Below are 22931 nucleotides of genomic sequence, written 5' to 3'. Positions count from 1 at the left end.
ATCTCTATTAAAAAATATTCCCCTTTTAATTTAGTAAAAGTTGCCTCATTGCCTTTGATAATACCTTCCCAGTTGTAAACGAAATATCAGGCATAAAAACTGTAGCCCACTGCCATCAAACCCGAAAAATGGTTACCACAAACTGTGACAGTTTTTGATTATTCCTGAATAATTTATAGAATACTTACGTTTTCAGATATAACCTAGAGACTCATTCAGTTACACATTCCGGAGCCAGAAATCACAAATGCACTATCTGTGATAAAAGCTACAGTACAAAGAGTAGCTTGAAAAATCACATAGCGACTCACAGCGAAGAACGTTTGTTTCAGTGTGAGCGCTGCGCAAAGACATTCAAGACCTATCGTAGGCTCTACGTTCATAAAACTTCTCATGCCACTGAAGAGAAATATCAATGTGAAATATGTTTACAGAAATTCAGGTGAGTGAACATGCTCTAATTTTAAACTGCATTATGTGCATACAAGAACTGAGAAAAACTGTTCTTGTCTCGCGGTTCATCAACCAATTTAAGGTTAATATTTCAAATAATATAATCTAATATTTGAAGATTTTCATTGGTTCGGACTTCCATTGTCTAATATTATATAAAATTATTTGAAATCCCTAAAAAAACCAATACAAATGAAAAAACAACAGCTGAAAATAAAGATTATATTAATAAAAAAACCCTGAAATAAAATACAAGTAAAAAATAGAACAATTGAAAAAAAAAAGTGAAAATTAAGAAAGTCCAAATGACTGGACTAATTCCTCCAACGTATGACTATTTATGGGTCATTCGAGTACTTTCACATATCTCCTCTTTTCACCTCACCGGTTTAGCGGGAGATGACCGTTTGGCAGAAGTTATCCATTTTTCACTTGATTATGGGTTTCCATATGTTGCGTATCGCTACGCAAGCTTGGCTAAATACATTGTTGGACCACAAGTATGCAGCTTCTTTGATTTTCCTCCTAAGCCAGTGTTCCTCCCTTAGTATGATCTCAGCTTGGGACCACTCAATGTTATGTTGATGGGTCCAAACATGCTCAGCTATTCCTGATTTACTGGTTTCCCCTCGCTGTGTGTTTCTTGTGCTCGGCAATGCGAACTTTCAATGACCTCTTAGTTTCACCGATATAGGACTTTCTGCACTCACAGGGTATCCGGTAAATGCAATTCTTGCAATCACAGTCAGCGTTTGGTAGCCTGGTTTTCGTGAGGCTGCTACGGATAGTGTTTTCGGATCTGAAGCAGGTTTTGATGTTGTACGTGGACCCAATTTTTCTTATCCTTTCCAGTAATCCTGTGAAGTGCAAACACTGGTTGTGACGGCTTCTCTTCCTTACTAGGCTTTTGCTGTCTTTTAGCCAAAGTCTGTTCCACCATCGCTTTGGAGTAGCCATTCCATTGAAGATCACCATCCTCATCATAATATTTGAAGAAATCGATAGTATTCCGCAAGGGAGTGTGTTAGAGTCATTATTATTTTTAATGTATATTGATTGATTGGGCCAGTTTCTGACCTCGCTGAAATATTCCAAAAAGTATTCAAAACAAGAATGTTAGCCTATTTTATGAAAAATAATTTCTTAAATGAAAGACAATATAGATTTCAATAATAAAATAAGTCCACTCAGGATGTCATAGCTTTTTTAACATCACAAATAACAAAAAACTGGACAAACGAAAAAAACTAGATTAGCAAAGCCGTTTGATATGGTGAGCTACTCTCAATTTCTAAATGTCTTAGAAAGCAATTTGTAGAAAATTATCTGATCGATCGAAAACAGCAAGTGAAAGTTGATAATTGTACTAGTATAGAAAAAACTGTAACTTTCGAAATCTCTCAAGGTACTGAATAAGTACCTTGAGTAATACAAGTATAATTTGTAGTGAATTTTCGCTCTCCCGATTTTTCTTTTGGCTTTCCATTCAATAGTTGGGAGCCATGTGCATTTCTCCCAAGTCTCTGGAGATTACTGTAGCTTCATGGGCTTATTGCGCCCATTTTTTTCATGACACACATTCCAATAATATTGTGCCTTGTAGCACAATATCCCTTGCTAGATGTATACAATATTCTTCTGGGCAAAAATTAGGTTTCTATTGAAAACACTTTTTTTCAGCAGAAAAAAAAGCTGCCTCTCGACGCACGTTTTGCTAACCAAGTAAGCATCATCAGAAGATGACGCAAATAGTTGAATTGTTGCTAACTTGGTTAGCGAAACACGTGTCAAAAGACTGCAATTTTGTTCTAGTGGGGAAAATTTTTTTCAGTAGATTTATTTGACGCCAGAGATTCTAAATTCAACTTAATTTTGGTTGTCCATTAATTGTATGCCTCCTGTGATCCAGAACCTCGCATTCACATAAAATATGACAAGCAATTTCTGTTCCTTTGTTGTGTTGTCTCTTAATAGACACCGTGTGTGTTTTTCCAGTACTCTTCATTTCTCTTATAAATCCACTTCCCAGTTCCATTTCAAAGATTTTGGTACTTTTATAGCTGGTTCCTATATTTGGAGTTGATTATCTGTGTCTAGCACATTCATCAGTGTTTTCATTGTCTCTGATACCTGAGTGTCCGGGCACCGAATCTGAAGTAAATTTTTCACAGTCCACTAGCTTTTTCAGTTCCTTACGGCATTCTCAGGCCAGTCTTAATGTCACTTTTGGGTTCTATGATGGAATTGGTCGATACTTGATGAAAATCCAGAACTAACATATTTAAAAAACACTTTATTGTGAGATTTTCACTAAACTTTTAGGTTCGTCAGTGCCCCAAGTGCAGTGACTGTCTGGTAAAATATTGATCCATTCATTTCGTTGAGGCTTCAAATTAATGTTCCTTGCTCATTTCAAAATTGCATACACTTTAGCATGTAAGACTAGCCATAACAGAACCTACAAGCTACGGCAATACAAATACAAAGATTGGAAGATTGTATATTATCCTCAACAAAAAATTATATTTGTCTAACGTGTATTATTTTTTTAAATGAAAGGGGTATATTTTTAGGGCAAATTGATGTTTGGGAAAAAACGGTTTTGACTTTCTACTTCCTCTTTATACAAAAAAATGTGGGGCTATTAATTTCGGAACAAACTCTTCACAAAGATGTGTAGATCATATAAAGAACTAACTTTCAGCCACAAACTGGAAGAAAAAGCCCTCTCTAAACAGCTACTTTCATATAAACATTGAATTACACGAAAGAAAAATATTTTCGAAACAAATACTTTTGTATTTCTGAAAGTTACTTTTTTGCATGCTCTACACATCTTTGTAGAGAGTTAATTTTTTGAAAATAATTCCTTCCTTTCTTTGGAAGATTCCTACATATCTTGTATCAGGATGGAGAGAAGTAGAAGGCCAAAAACTTTCTTTCCCAAATATTAATATCTCCTAAAAATATACCCTTTCAATCTAGAAATAAGTTATTTGAAAAAGTTGCGTAGACATCGATTTTGACCCTACGTGCCCAATTTCGACATAAAATTCGAATTTCATATTCAAGTCCGACTTTCAATTAATCTAAATAAGAACCTACGATAATAACAAATTGGTTATAATGTAGGAATAAGAATGAAAAACCTAATATTAATTATGTATACATTCATTTCATTGTTTTGACTATTTTATTATTTTTATTGCTCAATATAAAGATTGTAGATTCTTATTTGGAACCATCAATTGAAAATCGGACTTGAATATGAAAATTCCAAAAAAAAAATAAAATTGCGAATTTTGGGCTAAAATTCGGTAATAAAGATGAAGAAGTAGATAGGCCAAAACGTGTCTTATTTTCTTCTTAACTTGACAGAGTTAGTTGGCTAGATTTGATGAATTTTAGAAAATGTGAACACTACGTGAGTTGATTTTTACAAGTATGCATAACAATTTTTATCTCATTGTATTTGTTTCTAGAGTTAAGCAATACCTCAAATACCACATGAACAAACATTCCAACAACAAACCGTTCGAGTGTACTGTATGCAAGAAACGCTTCAAGCACAAAAAATCTAAAGAGAAGCACATGCTTATCGGCAAGCATAAATTCAAGGAAGAAAACGAGCACGACTGTGATTTTTGTGATGAAACTTTCCCCACTAGAGACTTACTTCTAGACCATTTTTCTGCCGTCCATCACGAGGAAAACATTATTAATAATCTAAGTGACTGCAAAGACGGAGATGAAAGTATGGATGTATTGGAAGAACCTGAGGAAATCGTTTATGCAAATACGGTTAAGGAAGAGTGCATAGGTGAGGGTGGTACGTCGAGTAAAGCAGTCGATTTTGAAAATTACTATACGGGTGAGTCAGTTTCTGTTGAAAACTGTACGAATAATTTAATGGAGATATAGGGATCTGATTTGCAGAGAGGGTCTTTATTGATAGATCCAATTACAAAATATTTCTATAACTTTTTCATTAATTCATTTGGTTCAATATGTTAAACAAGAAATCAATGAAAATCTTATCATTTTTCTATCTCATACAGCTTGTGGACTATAGATTTGTTCTTATATCTTAAAGGCGGTTGAAGTGACAAAATGACTGACTTTTATATAAATAATGAATTGTCAAGTGCACCTCACCTTATTCGTTTTCTATAAGACAGTATCAAAAAAGTCGGATGATATTTGACTAACTTCAGTCGGCTGATAAAAAAATTTTGAGTTGACTTCTATGTGTGTTCGTCATTAGTATCAGTTGTCACTTCATTTATTTTTTTGTAATTATCTTCATTATCATTGATTCGATTAACTCCTAGTGAACTCTTGGTAGCCACTTCTTGAATCCAAAATCATGGGAAATAAACTGGAAACATAAATGACATATGACAACTGACACTAAGGACAAATACACAGAGTAACCAATTTGCAAACAATTAATTTATTTCAGACAAGATACTTGTCCGACACGGTCCATTGAATTAAAGCCTGAATAATTTTGAGGATATTATAAAACCTCCAGGAAAGTTGTACATTAACATTATTAATGTTTTTTTAGTTTGCATCACATATTTTATGATGACGCTGTTTGTAAACTTTGAGTAAATATCTGATATTGCATAAATTTCTAATCAGGTTTGATCCTATTGCCTAAATAAATAAAGTTTCAAAGAGGGTTTTTCATATAGATAGAGTTTATATTGTTTCAACTTGGTGTTTAACGAGCCTGGTTGATTGGGTTCATATTTTCACTTTGTTTAATTTTTGTCGTTGCAACTCCCAGGAATATGGTGTTTGGAAATAATATTTTGCATAGTACTGTGAACTACTTATTATTTTCAAGTTTTCAATGCGTTTTCAGTTGTGAACAATTTTTTTTGTTAGAGTCATTAATCTTGTTCCTGTTTCCTTTTTAACTTATTCAAAAAAGCACTTCACTGTGAGATCAACTTGAAAGTTTATAAAACCGCGACATGTGTTTCGTTATTAGACAATAGCATCTTCAGGCGCTTTGTGATGTGGCTTAGTGTGACGCCCAAAGAGGATATTGTATAGCGAAACATGTGTCGCGGTTTTGTAAACTTTTAAGTGGAAATCATACATGTAACAATTTTTTTGAATACGTTATATATAATTTTCATCAAGTAATGATTGGTTCTATCATGTTTATGTTTCCTTTTTGTCTATTTCTTTTCATTTTGTTTATTTCACTGAGCAAGTGAAGCCTTTTGTAGTTAGTTGCTGCAGCTTCTATCATTTGCCATAGTTTCTTTATTATTACGTCAGCACTACTGTCAATGAAGTTATTTTTTATTATATTATTATTACTATTAACTTGAGTGATGAATACTTTGGCCAGTTGTTTTGCTTCACGTTTCTTGAAAATCGCCCTTAAATTTTTCATATTGTATTACAATAAGAAATTTCGGCTCCCAACCCTGCTCCCTTACATCAGAACTGCACATTTCACAAACAGGGTTGTAGTCGTCCTGATGACTCAACTTGGGTAGTGTATTAAGTTTTGGTTTGAAGGAGAAGTGTTTGGATTGGATTCATTCTATGTCAGAGGATCCAGATTTATGGGAAAGGTTTTATGTTTCTACTTCTCCATCTTCATACATAATAATGTGGGAATCTTCCAAAGAAAGGAAGAAAATCAATTAATTTCAAAATAAACTCTACGAAGATCTGTAGATCATGCAAAAAATTAACTTTCAGATACAAACTGGAAGAAAACATTGAATTCGTAACAACTACTTTTATATGAACATTGTTTGGAGTTTGTATTCCAAACATTTGTTATGGAATTAAATCAGATTTCATTCACAGGATTCCTACACAATATAGTATATGAAAGAGGTAAAATTTCATTTACATGGAACACTGTTTTCCTTAATGGCGGATATCGATGTTTTGGGATAAAACACTTGCCTTATTGTCTCTTCAGCATAATCTGGATATTACAAGATGAAGCACTCAATTTATTCATAAAGGTACGACTTTATGTCACGAATGAGTTAAATCTACTCACGTCATCGATGATAGTACATAATGACATTCATTTACTCGGTAGCCGGGTGGTTCGACGTGAGTGCTTTGTTCACTCAGTCAATTGGCCGATGTGTGAGTCGATGGTTCAAGCTCCAGGCTGAAAGCTCGATTTTCACTTGCTATCGTCCAACCCGTGTTAGGAGTCACACTTTAAAAGGTAAGACCTGTTAATGCTTAGCTCGCACAAGTTTCAACTTCTGAAGGTTATCGTTCATAGGGGTGAGATAGCTGGTCAACGGATAAAACATGTTTTAAACATATTTGATTTTGACCAAGCCATAGGAAACGTGTTCAAATCGAAAAGGGTATATTTCTAGGAGAAAAGCAATCAATTTCAAAATAAACTCTTCACAAAGATGATGACTGTGTACCATGTAAGTGAAATCTTACCTCTTTCATTTACTATATTGTGTAGCAATCCTATGCGCGATATTTGATTCAATTCCATAACAAATGTTTCGAATACAAACTGAACAGGAAAGAATATTTGTACAATTCGATATTATATAAAAATAATTGTTTCGAAAGTATTCTTTCCTTCCTATACTCAATGTTTATACTTGTTTCTCCATGACAAAATTGTACTGTGATTTTATCACTATATTATTGTATTGCGTTTTATATTGTATTATGTATTCATTGTATTTATTATCTTTAATTTAGGTAAGATTTTATAAATTCTTTTTTTTTATAACAAATTGTAATTGGGACTACCCGTTGAATAAATAAATAAATAAAAATAAAAATGAAGTAGTTGTTTCAAGAGGGTTTTTTCTTCCTGTGTCTGAAAGTTACTTCTTTGCACAATCTCACATCTTCGTAAAGATTTGACTTTCAAATTAATTGCTTTTCTTCCGTTTTTTGGAAGATTCCCACATTTATATGTTCAGAGATGGAGAAGTAGGTAGCCAAAACCCTTCTCTCCCAAGAATTATTCTCTTTTAAAAATATGCTCCTTTCAATTCCAGATTTACCTTGTTAATAAAGATTACTCGTTCACCTTTCTGTTTTAGGTTGTGGAAGGTTAGAAAACCATAAAAAGATCTTTAAAAAATGATTTCATGAATGTTCTTGAAAAAATCTTATTTTACAGAGACTTTCCCAAGTCTGTAAAACACGAAATTTGATTACCACCAAAAGTTAGTAAATGTTCGATAACTATATTAGAGTGGACTCAATCAAGTCAAGCACTATATACAGAGCAGGTCAAAAAATATAAAATTCCTACGAGCATAAAGCACCAATATTTTTAAATATACAACAAAATGTTATTCAGAAAAGTTTTTCAGAATTGAATGTAAGAGTAATAGTAGAATAAATCCAATGTTATTTTCAGTACACATCAATTATTGAATGTCTGAATTTGAGTTTATAAATAATGAAGTGCTGATTGCTGAACCTTTTCGATAAATCAATTACTGTTACTAATATGCTCATATTCATCCAAAAACATATTATTTTACCTCAATCGCGCCCTTGTATAAATGAATATAAATATATGTGAATAAAAAATATATTGAGTTAACTAATTTAGTGATCAAAAAAAAATTTATTCTTGGTAACTGAAAAATGATATGAGATTTGGAATGTTCGTTGGAAAAAGTACATCTGCGGAAAAAAAAACAAAAGTCAGTCATCTTGGAAACTCAGTTAGATCCCAATGTGTGCGTATCAAATTGTAAAAAACGTTTCATATGTATAAAAGTGTTAAGAGAGTTGTTATAGGTATGGCACCTCTCATTTTTTTGGTTTTTTTTTTCCAGAACATGTTGATTAAGTAAATATTTTCTTCAATAATTTGGTCTAGGAAATTAATTCAGACATTCTCGCTGTGAATCGAATCTTATTAGTTGATATTATATTCTTAGTTTTAGGCTAACCAATGAGTAAATGTATTCCTGTTTGAAAAATAAAGTTTTTCAGATGTGAAAAAAAGTTATGCATTTTTTTTTTCTATTCTGCCTGAGCAAATGGAAGTTAATGAGCCAGTCCATCTAGGCCGAGAAAATAATAATAAGAAAACAATGTATTTTCCCAATAAACTTGCAATATTTGTTTAAATAAAATATTTATGTTTTGCTTGCGTTTACGCAGTTATTTTTGTCAAGTAATTTTCTTGATTATTGACATTTTGCTTTGCTATTTGGTAGGTAGGAGTTCCTACCTACCCTATGATTATAATGAAAATTGAAATGAAGTAAGTAATTTATATACACAAAAAATTAATTATGCAATAAATACTTATGATGCACTGTTTGGAACCTTTGGTGTAGTAATGAATATTACTGGAGTTTTTTTCCCCACCACACCAAATCGTTATTTTCAACACTTCGACACGTGTTTCGATCACCAAGTGATCATCTTCAAAGAGGAAGATTAAAACTAGAAACTAGTGCAAGCTAATCCTACGTATGCTATAAAGGTAATCCATACAGGTAAACCATCCAGGCTTACCAACCATACAGGTATACCAACCTAAATTGTGCAATAAATGTTCAAATTGGAGTCCTTTCATTTCGAGACAAATAATGGGACAATGAAATGGTCTGCAAGATCACCAGATCTTACTATTTTGGACTATTTTCTATGGGGGACATTGAAAAATAGGATTTACGCTGGCAGACTCGAGATTGATGATTTTGAATGATTTCGCAACAATGCAGCAAATAAGTGTATTAAGGGTAATAAATAATATGAAAAACTCGAAATGGAAGGACTCCAATTCGAACATTTATTGCGCCAATAATTTTTTTGGGTACCTATATAAATTACTTCATTACAATTATAGTGTTCGTTTCGGATGTTATTATTGCTATCATTTCTCTTTCTGCTTATTAAAACACACATAATATATTTTTAATGTAGATATGTTTCAAATAATCATAAAAGGTTTTCATCCCTACTGTAGTCCAACAACTGTTTGGTTTCAAGCTTCGAACGGTGAATGAACGCCTTGGAGTTAGCCAATCCTGGAAGATTCTGCCAGAAGTCCATAAATCTTCTTGCCATCCAGGAGTTCAATGTTTGTTTGGCAAAGCCTATAGCGATGCCAATGACAGGTTCTGGTCCGATGAAGCTGCTTGCTGCACCCTCCTTTGCAAGGGAGTCAGCTCTTTATTGCCTTCCAAGCCAGTGACTTGTGTGTGATGTTGGATTCTACCAATCTCTCCGCACACAATTTCCCCGTGAAATACAGTCGCATAGGTACCTGGGCAGGTTGATATCTCTGTCCTGAAATCACCTGCTCCAGATCCCTAAGGTGTTTGTGATCCATTTGTGAAGCAACAACTGTCTGCTCTTGAAATTTCCTTCTCTCGGAGGATCCAATCGTCTCTTCTCGGGAAAGTACTGTAAAAGGGAGTTCGTAGTTGACAGTTGAAGGCATAATGTCAGAGGTCATTCCCAGAATGCTGTGACTTCCAGTGTCAGGCAGCAGTCTAGTGTACTCTGCATTAGATTGCTTTGTGCAATTGGCGATGGGCACAAGTCTATATGCAATCCATCTAGCCTCTCTCCAGAAAAATGTGGAGAGGAGGTAGTTCTAGAAGGATCTCCATGGCCGCTGACGGTGTGGTACTGATGGCACCACAGATAGCCAGACAAGCCTCTCTCTGTAAAGCCTTCAACCACCAGGCAACTGCCCCGTAAGTGATCATTGTCTGACTCATCACATATATCCAATGGATTTGTTTGGAACCTAAACCCCAAGTTAAAACGTTTTCCTAATGAGCGTTCCAGGGAATGTTTTTCTACAAGGTTGTTTAATGCTAAATCTGTCGATTTGCCGGTTTGATAAGCATACTGGTGGTTATTCAGGAGGGATGCATATAACGCCACCCTCTTGATGTGTCCATCCAGTATCGTCCTAAGTGCTTTATAAAGCTCAGATCAGACATTTTTTGGAGTATTGTTCTCATGTATGGAGTTCTGCCCCCAATCATACCCTGAAGTTGCTGGATTCCATCCAGAAAAGAGCCATCCGCCTGATTGGAGACATGAACGTCACGTGCAACCTTGATAGCCTGGAACATCGAAGTGTAGCGTAACTTCCCTACCGCTCGTGATTTCATAAAGTAATATGTTTTCGTTTTTAGTTTGTCCTCGTTTGTCATTTATACTCACTGTATCATGTTTGTTTACATCTTTTCGTTATCGACGTTAACCTATTTTTCATTTCATTCCGGTGTAAATGCTAGGGATTAGGGATCTGTATTGACAGAATTATCAACATAGTTTGGCTTGGCTTATTCGCGCGGAGATGGCGCTGTCAGTAGCTTTCTCGGTATAATTAGAACTCGTTTTTCTTACACATTTCTTTATTTGAAAAAGTATTGTGGTAAAAAGTTCAGGAACGTTGGATCCATCTGCAAGTGGACTCGTTCTAGTTGATTTCGTGTATTGGAACTGCAAATAAGTTTTTCTGGAACCATAGCATTATTTGGAAAGGGAATTAATTTGAACTTTTCTGCCTGGTCTAGGTATGTAATATATCGAGCTAAACTTTAGGCATATTATTTATATTCATGATTTTATTTTATAGAAACTTAGTCGTATTTTCAACGCAATCTGTCATACAACCGATCAACTGGGAATAAAACCTTTTTAACCCGAATTATTCTGCTTGGTGTACGAACTTATTTTTCCCACCCCACTTCAAACGAAAGGTTGGAGATTTATCTCTCTTCTATAGATACTTTCATGGGAAATGTTCAAGTGACTTGGCACATTTGATTCCACCAAGAGCGATACATATCAGAAATACGCGACGGACTGTGGCTGCTCATCGTTTTGAGGTTCAACTCAGTACACCCCGAACTTCACTGTTCGAAAACTCTTTCATATGGAGAACTGTGTTTATGTGGAATAAACTTCCTGAGAACCTTTTTCCAAATGGATTTAATCTCCAGCAATTCAAATCCAATGTGATTCACTACTTTCGCACAGGCACCGCTCTGAGAGCGCCTTAAGGATTTTCCTGTAGTGCTTGTGTTTTGTCCTTGAAAAAATTACCAGGTATAACAATATTAACCAATCTAATTCTGGTAGGCAAGTAACACTGAATACAAAACAACTGCCCAAGCTGAAAGTTTTAAATAGCTAGGTCAAGAATATGGTTTTCGAAGGGGGAAAATGATATATTAAAAATTTGAAGGTTATTCAAAGGGTTAGCTAATCGAAGAGTTCTGGGGATAAAGCTGTTGAATGAGTAATTGAATCTGTGAAAAGAAACAATAGGTTTGCACCTGCCTAGTTGAAGGATTGGGGACCATTAGAGATAATTTGGAATGAAGCTCGGGGCTGGTACATGAAGAGATTCAATAGCAGTGTTGTTGTTTCGGAAGCAGAGTGTAAGGTTAGATTATTTTTACTTTATTATTCGATTGGGTTATGTGTTTGATAACAGCGAAAAATATGGCATTTGGATGAGTACACCAGTTAAATAGGCAATCTATATAGTTTTGTAGAATCAATGTGTCAGAAAATTAGATCGTTAATGAAAAGGTTGAACAACAGTGGTCCCCAATGTGCTCCTTGTGGAACATCCGATGTAACTGCGATAATATGAGAATAGTAAAGATTAACCCTGACAATTTGCATTCTTACCGTAAGATGGCATCAACGCCATATAAACAAAGTTTACGAATTAAGAGCTCATTAAATGGTTCTTGTTGCCTTTTTGCGACTTTATAAAATGTGGACTTATGTTGCTCGATTAGATCCTTAAATGTATATCTACTTGTAGCTATATCTGTATTAATTCCTTAGATACACAAGTGTGAAAAAATCCTTTTCACATGAATATGTTGTGGGGAAAGGCATTCACTGCTGCATTTAGCCAAAAAAATTGTTAAAGCAAGTCTCTTTCAACATTTTGTTGGCTTGTTCTTCAGCAATTGAAACATCCATATCAAATATAGATCATACGCTCAAATTACTTCATTGGAAGCTCTAAAAATGAAAGTTGTGTGAGCTTTTGTATGAACTTGCTGATTGTTTTCATTGCACATTTCTGTAAAATGCTCATTCACACCATTATTCGCTCTGATTTTATTTTTTGATTACTTGCATATTGTGTATGAACCCACAGTTGGGAGGAATCGGGTTGAGAAACTACTGAAATGATACTAAAATTGATAATCAAAAATAGAATGCGTCTTCGTAGGGAGAGATGTCATCACCTTTACTGATACTCATATGTCTAATGTTTTTTGGTTTCTATAGATTAAAGCCAAAACCTTTCCTTCCCGAAAGATACCCCTTTCAATTCAAACAGTATTTTCATACTGTTATGGAGGAAGTGTTATCAAGTCTATTACCATGTTGAGAAATTTTATTTCATTTTCTTATAATCTAATTTGAAAATGCATTTCATAACTTCATTCTGTAGTATTTTCAATGGTTTAGGAAGGTCATTCGATGCTCGATGCCGCCCCACAAATACTGCAGTTTTGAATGAACCAAAGAGAAATACATTTTAAATATTTCAGATTTTTTTGTATGAAGATGGAGAACTAGAAAGCCAATACTTTTCTTTTCCAGAAATTAATCTATCTTGAAAATATGCCCCTTTCAATTTGAACAAGATTCCTATGACTGAGAATAAATCAAATAAACGGATGAATGTCATTTTATACTATCATTGATGACATGAGTAGATTCAACTCACTCGTGACATAAAGTCGTAATTTTAGAATCAATTGAATGTTTCATTTCTTCTCCAGAAGAGACAATAAGACAAGTGTCTTGTTCCGAAACATGACGTATTCCATGTAAGTGAAATGTTTACCTCTATTACATACTATATTGTGTAGCAAACCTGTGAATGATATCTGATTCAACTCCATAACTAATGTTTGGATTACAAACTGAATAGGAAAAAGTGTTTTTTGTATAATTCAATGTTCATATAAAAATTGTTGCTTTGAAAGTATTTTTTCTTTCGTGTAATTCAATGTTTATATGAAACTATTTGTATTGAGAGGGCTTTTTCTTCCAGTTTGTGTCTGACAGTTACTTCTTTGCATGATTTATGCATCTTTGTATAGAGTTTATTTTCGAAATAATTGCTTTCTTTCTTTGGAATATTCCCTTTTTTTTTGCATGAAGTTGGAGAAGTATAATGCCAAAACCTTTCCTTCCCAAAAGATACCCCTTTCAATTCAAACAGTATTTTCATTTTGGTGGAGGAAGTGTTATCAAGTCTATTACCATGTTGAGAAATTTTATTTCATTTCCAAGGATGGTTAGGAATACTAATTTTTCACTAGCCAATTATGTTCCGGACTTGAGGTTTTAAATAATGAAACACTTTTGTTTAAATTACGGTTTTATTTCAGGGTGTAAGTTTTATTCAATGTTACTGATATGAAATGGTAAATATACATTTTCAACAAAATAGTTCAGACACATGTCATGTCGACTGAATTTGTGTTGAAACATTCCTGGTAGAAGAATGATAACATCAATTGGATTTCTAGAATTTGAAATAAGGTGTTATAAATAAGGCTCTTCATAGTTTCGTACATCTTCGGGCCCCACTAGATTCACTATACCAATAAACTAATTTATTAATTCGATGCTATTTTGTGTATTTCAAAAATATAACAGTTCAAAAAGGTCCTAATTTCAATTCACTTTTCTATTGGTAATATCTAACCTAATATTAAACCTATTCTGATATATAAAAGGGACATAGAAAAAATATTCGAATCAAAATATAAATAATAACTATTTATAAAAATAGTTGTTCGTTGGATATGTCATATTACTTAAATACAGTCTCTATATTACACATAACTAATTTTTTTATCACCTACTTCCTATTTACATTTAAACTTTCAATCAAAGAATGTCATTTTTTCATTTATACTTGACCAGTAGGTTTTCAAGTATATTGAAAAAACAGAGCCAATGAAAATATCAAACACCATACAAAAAGTAAGGTAATATTACACAGAATTTTTGATAAACAACATATTCCTGGAACCAATACAGTTTCAGAAAAGTATCAACGAGGAAGACAAAGAAGTCACAGACACACGAAGTATTTTTATCTGAGCGATTCAACACAGATATTTCTATGTTGAAAATACACTTCAAAAATTTGGGCAAATATTTTTTGCCTGAGCATTGCAGCATAGTCATTTCTATGTCAAGAGAGGTGAATATATCATTGAAATAAAAACAGGTAATGGAAGACAGTCATTTCATATTATTCACGTTCCAGTTGGTCAATAGTTGTATGGTCCATATGCTGCTGATCCCGTTGTATAATAAGGTCCTGCATAAGGCTGCTGCTGGGGTTGTGGTACTGGATAGCCGGCATATGCATACTGTTGTTTTTGTGGGTACACTATAAAACAAAGGTCACCATTATCTTTTTAGGTTCTGAAAAATCTTCCTTTATGAAATGGTTAAAAAAAACTAAGTTGTGAATTCTTTCATAAAATTATAAAATGCCAGCTTCAATTTTAGTCACATTTTTTGAAGTTTTCCTTAATTTTTGAATTGTCTTTAGACTGGTCAGGATTGCTATTGGATCTTTCATGAAATTAAAATCATAAATGTAAAGATCTTTTGCCTAACCGAAAAAAAATATTTTTCTGATGTGGAAATTTTAACTTTTGGAGTGCAGAAAAATCACAAGCTTTGAAGGTGTTTTTTTATTTCTAAAAGTAATAATATGGTTTTGAATATTTCCAATATGAATCAGTAATCTAATGATGTGAGTTAAACCTTGTGACTGGAATTTGAATCCAAAATTAATATTATAAATGAGCACATAAAATAAGTAGGCATATAACAGTTTCACTATTTATAGTTAGGTATTGAAATAATAAGGGAACTGTGGATTTTCTCATTCAAATCACCTGCTATTTTTTTGTATTTCCGTATTTCGTTCATTTTGTTACCAATTAGTAAAGCATTTTTAATGTTGGTGGCTCTATACACATATTTACAATGTTCGTTGATGTCATTTTAATCAGAAGAAAATTCTTTCGCAGTTGAAAAGAAGACAGTTTAGTTGAGGAGAAAGTAAATAGTTGTCCAGGAAGGACGTTTTGTTAAGAAAAAAGTTAAGTCATGAAGACAAAAACCATAAGAAAATTAGAAAACGATATCAAGCATAATAAGACAGCACAAAATAATAGAAAGATACTTTAATTGAAAAAAGTGACTCTAGTATTTTGAATAAGCGATAATAACAGTGATAAACATAAAAAACTATTTGCATTTTGTGCTATTCTTATAGAAAATATCATGGTAAATAACTTAGAGTGTTTTTAGAATAAATTTAGACATATTTCTGTAAGCTTAAATAAGCAGTTAAGCCGGAAATTGGGATGATTATGATTATTTAATTTTCATGAATTTAGAATATTGGTATTAAATGGGAACACACATATTGGCAGAATGAACTTTGACATGTATATTACACAATTACCACCAGATAAGATTCAAGAGGATCTGTTTTTTAAAATCACTTATTGTGATTCCAATATACTATAGAGAAAAATCAAAATCACAATAATTTTCGTCATTCTTGTGATCTGTGGTATAATTTTTTGTACCTAACGTTTCATCTACAACTGCGGCAGACATTAACAAAATCGGTGATCTACTTGTACTTGCTGCACATACAAGTACTATATCATTGTTCTGGATTATGATCTTCGGTTTTATTCCAGATGAATTGATGTGATACATGCGTCAGACTTGATTTATGTCAATTTCGCCTTTTAATCCGTTAAAATTATCAGCGTTTCTGGATTTTTGTCACCTCCCTAAATGTAAACTTGGATAGTAGCATTGGATTCTATTGAAGATCGAAGCCATTGACAGCCGAAAATGAAAAAAAATCAGTTCCTTTTTATTTATATTAAACTTTGAGTAAACAAATTGTATTTTCTAATTATGCTGTTGAGAGAAGAACTTTACTGTGGTTCATTATGAAAACAAGAGTTCACTTGTATTCTCAACTTAATCCTTGGTACATGAAAATTAATTATTTATTTAATCACAGTGTCTTAATATTACTGGTATTCATAGGTCTCAAAATTTGTTTGAAAGGTAGCATCGAGATATTTAATCTGGTTTATTCATTTGATATTAAAGCCCCCATTAATTAACATACTTAGTGAGAATGACAATCTTCTTTCGGGTGTTGGTCATAATTGAACACGTTTCATTATTTTTTTTGTAATTCTTATGAGTTTCTTGCTTACGTTGTTTTCTCCAAAATTCTCCCAATAAAATCCGTAACGTTTTTGACATATTAGGTGGGCTGAAAAGTTCGTAGGCTAACACACACAGCACTAATAGTATTGAATCCATATTATTTATTGTTAACCCTAACCTTCAAAACACACATGTATAGTCGAAGTAAACGGTATTGTGCATATTTAAAGGTGTCGACGCTCTCAAAGGCCAAAAAACCAATACAGAGAACTGAAGCAGCTGCCAGCTAGTCCACGTCGACTGAAGAATTGGCGGTTCGTGTTGTCAATGTTCAGTTCCGGAGCTGATCGCGATTTGAGTATTGAAATTCGATATTGGTGCAGATATAATTACTTAAAAATTTTGTTATCTGTTTAAAATGTGGCATCCTTGGACAAGTACTAATAGTAATAACAACGCAGACTTTTCCTATGTAGTGATTCCAACAGTGATGATGAACAATGCAAAAAAGAAATAACAGTGAATAAGATTCGGATGCATTTGAATATTTAAACACAGAGAGTATGTTTCAATGCTTATAAGAGTCTACATCTCAAGTTTGGTTTCGAGGAAAACAAACTATTACAAGCAACATCAGATTTGACCGAAATTCCTTTCTCAACTGTACGTAAAACAAACCTTATGAACGCAAGACGCGATGTGATACGGGATTACCAAAACCTTTAGATGTTTGTTTGAAGGTGATTGACAATGTTTCGTGATGAATTTCACTAGTTCGGACTTCCATTGTCTACTATATAAAATGATTTGAAATCCCTGAAAAAAGAATAATTAAAAAAAAGAATAGTTGAAAATAACAATTATATTAAGCAACAATAAACCTGAAATGAAATGATAGTGAAATAACCTACAAGTTAAAATATAATAATTGAATAAATAAAAATTAAAGGAATGAACAAAGAAAATAATAAAAAAATAAAAAAGTGGAGGGATTCCAAGTCACGTTAGTTTACGACGTTTCGATTGTTGGTATCTACAATCGTCTTCGGGTGATGACTGGACTGATTCCTCCGAGAGATGACTATTTTATAGGTCGTTGAAATACTTTCACTTTCTCTACTTTCCATTTTCCGCTTCACTGATTCCGTGAGAGATGACCGTTTTGGCGGGAGTTGGCCATTTTTCGTTTGATGATGGGTTTCCATATGTTTCGTATTTCTACGCTGGCCTGGCTGAATACGTTGTTGGACAACATGTATGCGGCTTCCTTAAATTTTCTCCTGAACCAATGTTCCTCTCTGTGGAACAGAGGAAGGAAGGTCTCGAGAAGGAACTAGACATCATCAAAAATGATCTTCAACGGAATGGATACTCCAAAGCGATGGTAGAAAAGTCTTTGGCTAAAAAACAGCAGGAGCCTCGCAAGGAAGAGAAGCCGTCACAACCAGTGCTTGCACTTCCCTACATCAGAGGATTATCGGAGAGGATAAGAAGAATTGGTTCCAAGTACAACATTAGAACCTGTTTCAGATCCGGTAACACTATCCGTAGCAGCCTCACGAAAACCAGGCCCCCAAACGCGGACTGCGATTCCAAGAATTGCATTTAGCGGATACCCTGTGAGTGCGGAAAATCCTATATTGGTGAAACTAAGAGGCCATTGAATGTTCGCATTGCCGAGCACAAGAAGCACACACAGCGAGGAGAAACCAGCAAATCAGGAATAGCAGACCATGTTTGGACCCATCAACACAACATCGAGTGGTCCCAAGCTGAGATCTTGCACATAGAGGAACATTGGTTCAGGAGAAAATTTAAGGAAGCCACATACATGTTGTCCAACAACGTATTCAGCCAGGCCAGCGTAGATATACGAAACATATGGAAACCCATCATCAAACGAAAAATGACCAACTCCCGCCAAAACGGTCATCTCTCACGGAATCAGTGAAGCGGAAAATGGAAAGTAGAGAAAGTGAAAGTATTTCAACGACCTATAAAATAGTCATCTCTCGGAGGAATCAGTCCAGTCATCACCCGAAGACGATTGTAGATACCAACAATCGAAACGTCGTGAACTAACGTGACTTGGAATCTCTACACTTTTTTATTTTTTATTATTTTCTTTGTTCATTCCTTTAATTTTTATTCATTCAATTATTATATTTTTACTTGTAGGTTATTTCACTATCATTTCATTTCAGGTTTATTGTTGCTTAATATAATTGTTATTTTCAACTATTCTTTTTTTAATTATTTTTTTTTTCTTGTTTCAGGGATTTCAAATCATTTTATATAGTAGACAATGGAAGTCCGAACTAGTGAAATTCAAAACCTTTAGATGTTCATCTAATAAAATCATGAAAAAAACAATATACTACTGTTACAAAAGTAAAGTGAGATTCCTACAACTGAAATCATAAGGAAGAAATTGAATACTTTCGACCATAACGTGTGCTGCTGTGACAAAACTCTTCAGAATTGGATAAAGAAACTAGGATTTTGATTTAAAATAATAAAAAAACCTCAATCAGTTATGGAAAGCAGAAGAATAGTGGAATTGCTTAACAAATACTTAAAACAAATAACTAAATATAGACAAGAACAACGGCAAATTTTCTATTTGGTCGTAACTTGGTATGACACGACACAGTTACGAAAGGGTGGACTGATGGTTCGAGAATGTGTACCCCTATCATGCCCGCAAACAAAGGATCGCGACTAATCATTGTGCATTGCGGAGAAACTAAAGGATGGATTCCGAATTCTTTGAAATTATGTGAAAAAAAAACTTGAGGACTGCAAGGTTGACTATCATAAGAACATGGAAGCAAATATTTTTGAGGAATGGTTTGAAAACACATTGATCCCAAATTTGGATGCGAATAGTGTAATAGGTCTTGACAATGCTTCCTATCATTCGCGACAGCTCATCAAAGTACCGAATAAAAATTTGAGGAAAGATTAAATACAAAGTTTTTTAATGGATAGCAATTTGTATTTTGAAGATAACTATACGAAAAACCAACTACTTGAAGTTTTACGGACAAAAACATTTGAAAAAGTGTATGCCTTGAGAGTATTGCTGAAATGTATAGACACACCATACTGAGACTTCTCCCTTATTTTTGTGTTTTCAATCCCATTCAGCTGATTTGGGGAAAATTAAAACAAAGCATCAGGCGTAAAAATAATTTTCCAAAATTTGATAAGAAGGTAAAAGAACTAGTTAAAGAAGTATCTGATAATTCCGAAGAAGAGTGGCAGAAAAGGATTTAAAAAGTAATTTTCGTTGAAAGAGACTTCCACCACACTAATGGTGGAAATGAATTCATTTTGATTTAAATGACGACAGTGATAGTGAAACAGAATATTAGTTAGCTCCCTAACTATATTATTAAAGGGGCGCTGTTGCAAGGTAGGTTGCACTATATCGTTTACTTTACTAATTTCATAGCTGTCGGATTATTAGTTTGTGAAATAGAACATTTTGAGTGAAGCAACTTTTGTTACTTTGAAGAAAATGGCGAAAAAACAAAAATGTTGAATCCAAGGCTTGCCTTGATAATCATTATTCAGATTTTCACCAGAACAATCAACCGTTGTGAAGTAGTTTAAACGAGATGAAATGAGTATCGAGGACGATGCACGCAGTGGACGCTCTAAAGAGGCTGTTACTGACGAAAACATAAAAAAGTCCACAAAATAATTTTCGATAACCTCAAAGTGAAGTTGATCGAGATAGCTTAGGCTATGAAGATATCAAAGGAACGTGTTGAACATATCGTGTATGAATATTTGTGTACGCAAAAATTCTGTTCAAAGTGGGTGCCGCACGAGCTTACAATTGATTAAAAACAAAAACGAACAGATGATTCTGAGCTGTGTTTGAAGCTGTTTCAGCATAAAAAACCTGAATTTATGCGTCGATATGTGACAGCGGATGAATCATAGCTCCATTCATAGCACACCAGAATCAAAACGAACGTCATCTGAGTGGACTGCACGTGGTGAACCGCAAAGGCGCAATAGTCGGTCGGCAAGGTTATGGTATCAGTATTTTGAGATGTGCATGGTATAATCAGCTATCTTGAAAATTGAAAATCCATGAAGAGCGACTTTTACAAAGCGTTGGAGCGCTTGAAGGACGAAATCGCGGAAAAACGATTCCATTTGCAGAAAAAGAAAGTGCAGTTTCATCAAGACAATGAAAACTATGGCAAAATTTCATGAATTAGGTATCGAATTGCTTCCGCATCCATCGTATTCTCAGATCTGGCTCCCAACGACTTTTTCCTGTTCTCAAACCTCAATAGAATACTCGTTGGAAAGAAATTTAGCGCAGTTAAAGTATTAATCATTGAAACAGGCCATTTTAAGGCTGAAGTTAAATCGTACTATAAAATGCTATCGAAAAATTGTATGACTGAAGACAACTAATTTGAATAACGAAATCAAATTTTATCAATTTTTTCTATATTAGCCAATACTTTTTCTGGATGATAATGCCAATTCAATTTAATCTTTACTCCCTGTAAATTTAGTTCAGGAGCGAGTCTACAGAGGAGATGGATGTCGAGTTTATGACTCCAACGGATCTCCCTGTAAATTTAGTTCAGGAGCGAGTCTACAGAGGAGATGGATGTCGAGTTTACGACTCCAACTGACCTCCTTGTAAATTCATTTGAGGAGCGAGAGCTTCTCAACTCCCCAATTCCTGGTCCAACCTTAAGAAGAAAGGTTTGGTGGTGCAGCCAGGAAACGACTGAGTCGTCTCCTCAAGAACGGGGTACCTTATAAAACCGCTTTGCACCATATTCTTGAGCGGCGTGCGCAGAATCTGTCTCAGGTGGAGGAACAAACCCCCCCATGAGCAGGTTAGCAAACGTTTGCGCTCAAGTGATGATTCACCAGAAGCAGAGGCGAAAAAGTCCTGCACGGCTGAATCTAAGGCATCATCAGGTGTAGCTGACATGCAAAAACCCTCATATGGGAAGGTTGTCGTGGGTATCAAGGTGGGATTCTTGCAACTTAACTATCCAACTACCTCATTAACAGAGCATATACTTTGTGCCTGCCCTGCTGGGGCCGAATCAGGTCTTTAGAGTTCGGCAGAGCCAAACTCTTACCATCAAACCTGAAAGGTCACTCACCATACAAATTAATCGGCTTCGTTAAGAAGCTGGGTTTCTTTGGCCGAGTGTAAATAGGTGTCAGCCACAATAAACCCTTGCGGGTTGCGGTGGAGGGTCGAATGGACCCACTCATTTTGGTCCTAACCTAACACCCATTTCATTTGAAGGCATTCTTCAAATGTTTCAGTTCCTCGGAGCAATTTTTTGGCTGACATATGCGTCAAGCATACTGCATGATTGAAAATTTCATTTAAATACACCGTACACTCTTTATCTCAAGTTCCATCTCCATATATGTTCACTAGTATTCTAATATTTTCAAATGATAGTTTCTGCCAATATATGTGAACTCTCAGTAGTTTACATTATGAAAAGTATTTGAACAAAAAGTTTCTGAATATTTTATAGGTAACTCTAGTCATTTTACACAAATGAAAAACTACATAATCAATCTGTTTCAGAAACTTTTCGCTATTCAATGAAAATGTCCCCCAAAAGTTACCAGGCATTAGGTACTGCATGTTGATAGCCTCTTCGCGTTCCCTCTCCCCTCGCAGACACATGGCAGCTCCAGAGAACAAAATTGCTGCCACCAAAGACCACCCGACGCCAACCCAGGCTACCATGTAGCTCCAATCGTAATTGACTCGGGTGTGATCCTGGAGCACCTAAAATTTGAAAAAAATTAAAGTAACGAACCTGGCATTATATACTGGACGTTGTTCAGGTTCTCCTTCTCTCTTTCGTTGTCCAAGCAGCAGGAACTGAAGAAAAATAGAAATGACCCTCCTAGGCAGGAAAAGACACCCAGCCAGGCGAGGACGAAACTCCAACCGTAAGATATGTCACTGTTTTCTTGAAGGATCTGTTTGGTAATTGATGGAAAATTCAACTCTTTAATTGTTTTTGTGTCGATCAGTCAAGTATAATTCAATTCAATTAACTTTATTGTCAAAAAGAAAACATGCTTATAATTAGGCACTGTGTCTAACTATCTGCAAAATACTGTAACAGTAAGAAAGAGAAAATATTTTACAAATAACACAACAGTTAACATACCTAAAAAAACAGTGCATTCTGAAAAAAATCGATTCCAGAAAT

The 22931-nt window shown here is 34.4% G+C and overlaps 2 protein-coding genes and 1 long non-coding RNA gene across 4 annotated transcripts in view; 2 read left to right on the top strand and 1 right to left on the bottom strand.

The window, feature by feature from the left end:
* Nucleotides 1–8451, top strand: part of LOC111506960 (uncharacterized) — a 28664-nt gene extending 20213 nt beyond the window's left edge. The window contains exons 5-6 of the mRNA XM_074175980.1: nucleotides 197–442; nucleotides 3936–8451. Of these exons, the coding sequence (XP_074032081.1) occupies nucleotides 197–442; nucleotides 3936–4374 (685 nt within the window). The 3' untranslated portion in view covers nucleotides 4375–8451. The remainder of the gene's footprint in view (nucleotides 1–196; nucleotides 443–3935) is intronic.
* A 1261-nt stretch (nucleotides 8452–9712) lies between these two features.
* LOC141482525 (uncharacterized) lies at nucleotides 9713–14102 on the top strand. The gene is made up of 2 exons (XR_012465575.1): nucleotides 9713–10994; nucleotides 11057–14102. It is a non-coding gene; the product is annotated as an uncharacterized lncRNA (long non-coding RNA).
* The window catches only part of LOC111506959 (uncharacterized), a 115352-nt gene continuing 106246 nt past the window's right edge, over nucleotides 13826–22931 (bottom strand). Inside the window, exons 6-7 of one of the 2 annotated variants that reach the window (XM_074175979.1) lie at nucleotides 22530–22695; nucleotides 13826–14869 (exon numbers count right to left, since the gene is read on the bottom strand). In XM_074175979.1, the coding sequence (XP_074032080.1) occupies nucleotides 14748–14869; nucleotides 22530–22695 (288 nt within the window). In that variant the 3' untranslated portion in view covers nucleotides 13826–14747. Of the gene's footprint in view, nucleotides 14870–22332; nucleotides 22499–22529; nucleotides 22696–22931 lie in introns of both variants that reach the window. The other variant, XM_074175978.1, reaches the window with a different exon arrangement.

Source organism: Leptinotarsa decemlineata, unplaced genomic scaffold (genome assembly GCF_025532065.1).
Source record: "Leptinotarsa decemlineata unplaced genomic scaffold, Ldec_3_MD MMD2_tig00001393_RagTag_RagTag, whole genome shotgun sequence".
NCBI lineage: Eukaryota > Metazoa > Arthropoda > Insecta > Coleoptera > Chrysomelidae > Leptinotarsa > Leptinotarsa decemlineata.
Note: the sequence above shows the minus strand (reverse complement) of the source record. Positions and strands in the feature narration are given on the sequence as shown.